Consider the following 3095-nt stretch of genomic DNA (forward strand, 5'->3'; position numbering starts at 1 on the left):
TGACAGCAGATGGTGTAAGATAGGAAAATAATAATTTATAATTTATCAAGGGTCCACGAGGTGGGAGGATAGGGGAGGGAGAGTAAAAAGAGGAACTGGTACTAAGGGCTCAAGTAGAAAGAAAATGTTTTAAAAATGATGATGGCAACATATGTACAAATGTGCTTGATAGAATTGATGCATGGATTGTTATAAGAGCTGTTAGAGCCCCCAATAAAATTATTTAAAAAAAAGAGAAAAAAAGAAATGGACCATGCTTGTGGAAAATGTCAATACGCCCCCAAATGATCTACGGGTAGAATGCAACCCATTCCAGATTCCAACATTATTCTTCAAAGAAAGCAAAGATCAAATTTATATGGAAAGGGGAAAGTCCTTGGATAAGCAAAGTCCTGCTAAAGAACGACAAATAGGAGACCTCATAGCACTGAACGCAAATCCTACTACACAGCCAGGTCATCAAAACAGCCTGGTAATGGTACAGCGATAGACCGTTGACCAATGGAACAGAAGAACCCAAATGTAAATTGATCCACTTATGAAGGCTGATCTTTTAAAAAATATAAATCATATTTCTGTTGTTCGTCCCGCTGGAGAGGGGGAGAGTTATAGGTCGATTATAGCTATCGGTTCCCCCTTTCTACCCCTTCGCCCCTCACCTTCCCCCTACCTTCATGGTATTGCTACTGCCACCAGTCCATTTCTTCTAAATTTCAAAATTTGTTGTAGTGTGGCTCTTCATATTTTTCGTATTCTAGTTGGTTTGTTGTGGATGTCACCGATTCTTACTCATGTTATATTTACATCTTTTACTGTTAGTTTTGGCATTTCTTTGTTGAATTTAGTAAATTTTTCAAAGAGCAAAACATGGCCTTGCTGATTATTAATGCTTTATTCATCTATTTTGGCTGCAGTCTTTTTATTTTTTTCTGCGAGGAGGGACAGAATCGGTGCATTTTATTTCCGTCACTACCGCTTTGTTCTAGGATGCTATCGTGTTTGTAATGGTTTAATCTTGCATGGTGGTGCCATGTTTTTAGGGTGGGTTGGTCCTTGCCCGAGTGCTTTTGGCTTCAGTCCCCGTTACGCCTTCGCCAATGGCCGCAGTTTCTTGGCCCTTTTGAGTCGCTTCACCTTGCTTGAGACAGCTGTGCTGCTGCGCTGCGAGGATTTTTTCCTTGAGCTCCCGTGAAGCAGTCTTTTAATTCTCCTCTGTACCTTCTTCACCTTGTTACTGCTTGGGGACTTGGGCCGACAGGATGTCTTGGTTTTCTTCTTCCCTTTTGTGGTCGGGCTCGAAGTTGGTTGCTGTGAAACTGCGTTTGGTCCATCTGGTTCCCTGGCAAGTTTACTCATGTTGAAACCATCGGGTGGTCTGCCCGTGGGGTCCTAACCACACTATATGCAACCCTCCCAGGACAGTGAGCAGCCCCACCCTTTGCTTTTGTTTGTTCATCTGGGTGCTTCCCCCACCCATTGAAGCATAAAAGCAGACATCATAAAACAGAACTTTGACATCTCCCTGGGGCCTGGGGATGTTGGAGAGACCAAGATTTCTCTGGCTGGAGAAAGTTGGTCTTCTCCCTAGAGAAGGTTCCTAACTTGACCTTCAGTCCTTTCTCATCGGTTCCATCCATGGAAAGGAGAGGGTGTGTCCTCTCCTACTTTACGCATAATCCAAGCCCATTGCTGTTGAATCCATTCCAATTCATACTGACCCTTTAAGGGCAGATAGAACCGCCCTGTCATTTCCAAGGTTGTAATCTTTATGGAAACACTGTCTCATCTTTCTCTTAGGGAGTGGCTAGTGGCTTCTACATCCTGTTCTTTTGGTGAACTTCTGAGTCACCGGGATCCTTTTTTCTTTAACCATTTAACCATGTTGTTTGGTTCTGCCAGGTCAATTATGCCTCAGAGTGGCCCGATGAACAACAGAAGGAAACACTGCCTGGTCCCGCGCCATCCTCACACTCATTTGCTGAAACATGTCAGTTGGTATTCCATCTTTTCCTGGATTCTTGTTGTTCATCAATGCCTTCAGTGCATCCTTAACTTCATCCTTGTGCATCACAGGATCTTGATTATATGCTACCTCCTGAAACGACAACATTGACCAACTTTTTTGGGGGTACAGTGACGGCATAGTCTTTCCATTTCCTTTCGATCAGTCCTGAGTGATTTAACATCTATCCATAGAATCCTTCAGTATTGTAACTTGAAGCTTGAGTATTCTCTTCAGTTCTTTCAGCTTGAGGAATACCTTCCGGTTCTCTAACTCTAGGACATTGCACATTTCATCCTAACACTTTACTTTGTCTTCTTGAGCTGCCCTTTGAAATCTATTCTGCTCTTTGACTTCCTTGCCCCTTCTATTTGTTTTATCTACTCTAGCTTCCAGATGCTTCTCTGATCTTTACTATTTCTCTCTTTCTGGTGATTGTAGGCTTGGTTTGCGGCTCCTTTTCAAATTGTTGGAACGTTGGCTTAAAGTATTCTGGGTCTTTCTTCCCTTTCGATCTACTCATGCCCTCTGAGTACGGGTCTTGCTGTGCCCCAAGGATTTTGCTGTGATGTTTTCTTTATTATTTGATTCAAGGAGTTCTTAAGTTTCACATTCTCTATTATTCAGTAGGTTTAAAGCAGAAATGATTGTTTTGACAGATTTTATTTTTCCATTGAGCTTCCCATTTTTGGTTTCTAATTTTATAGTGTGATTTGGTAAGATGCTTTGTTGTATTATGATATCTTAAAATTTATTAGGCTCGTTTTGTGGTCTAACATAGTTGGTTTCTTCTGCAAAATGTTTCATGTGCACTGGGAAATAATGCTGATTGTCCGTTTGGGTGGAAGAGTTCTGTATATGTGTATGCAGTCATTGATTGATAGCATTCATTTCTTCTGTGACTTTGCTGAATTTCTTTCTCGTAGTTCTATCCACCAAATGTGGTATACGAAAGTCTCCTACTCTCAATGTAGAGTTGATGGTGTCTCTATTCAGTTCTGCTAGCACTTGATTTCTGTATTGTGAGGGTATTTCATTGAGCACATAGCTATTTTTTATTTTATAGTGTGTGTTTGAATTGTTCTAGCATTTT

The 3095-nt window shown here is 41.3% G+C and overlaps 1 protein-coding gene across 1 annotated transcript; it reads right to left on the minus strand.

The window, feature by feature from the left end:
* Window positions 1-1083: 1083 nt before the first annotated feature.
* Window positions 1084-1356, minus strand: LOC123521068. The gene has a single exon (XM_045284936.1). It carries the CDS (start codon window positions 1354-1356, stop codon window positions 1084-1086), a length of 273 nt encoding a protein of 90 aa, XP_045140871.1.
* Between the last annotated feature and the right edge of the window lie 1739 nt (window positions 1357-3095).

Source organism: Echinops telfairi, unplaced genomic scaffold (assembly GCF_000313985.2).
Source record: "Echinops telfairi isolate 266 unplaced genomic scaffold, ASM31398v2 ScPeMD7_5;HRSCAF=22, whole genome shotgun sequence".
Classification (NCBI taxonomy): domain Eukaryota; kingdom Metazoa; phylum Chordata; class Mammalia; order Afrosoricida; family Tenrecidae; genus Echinops; species Echinops telfairi.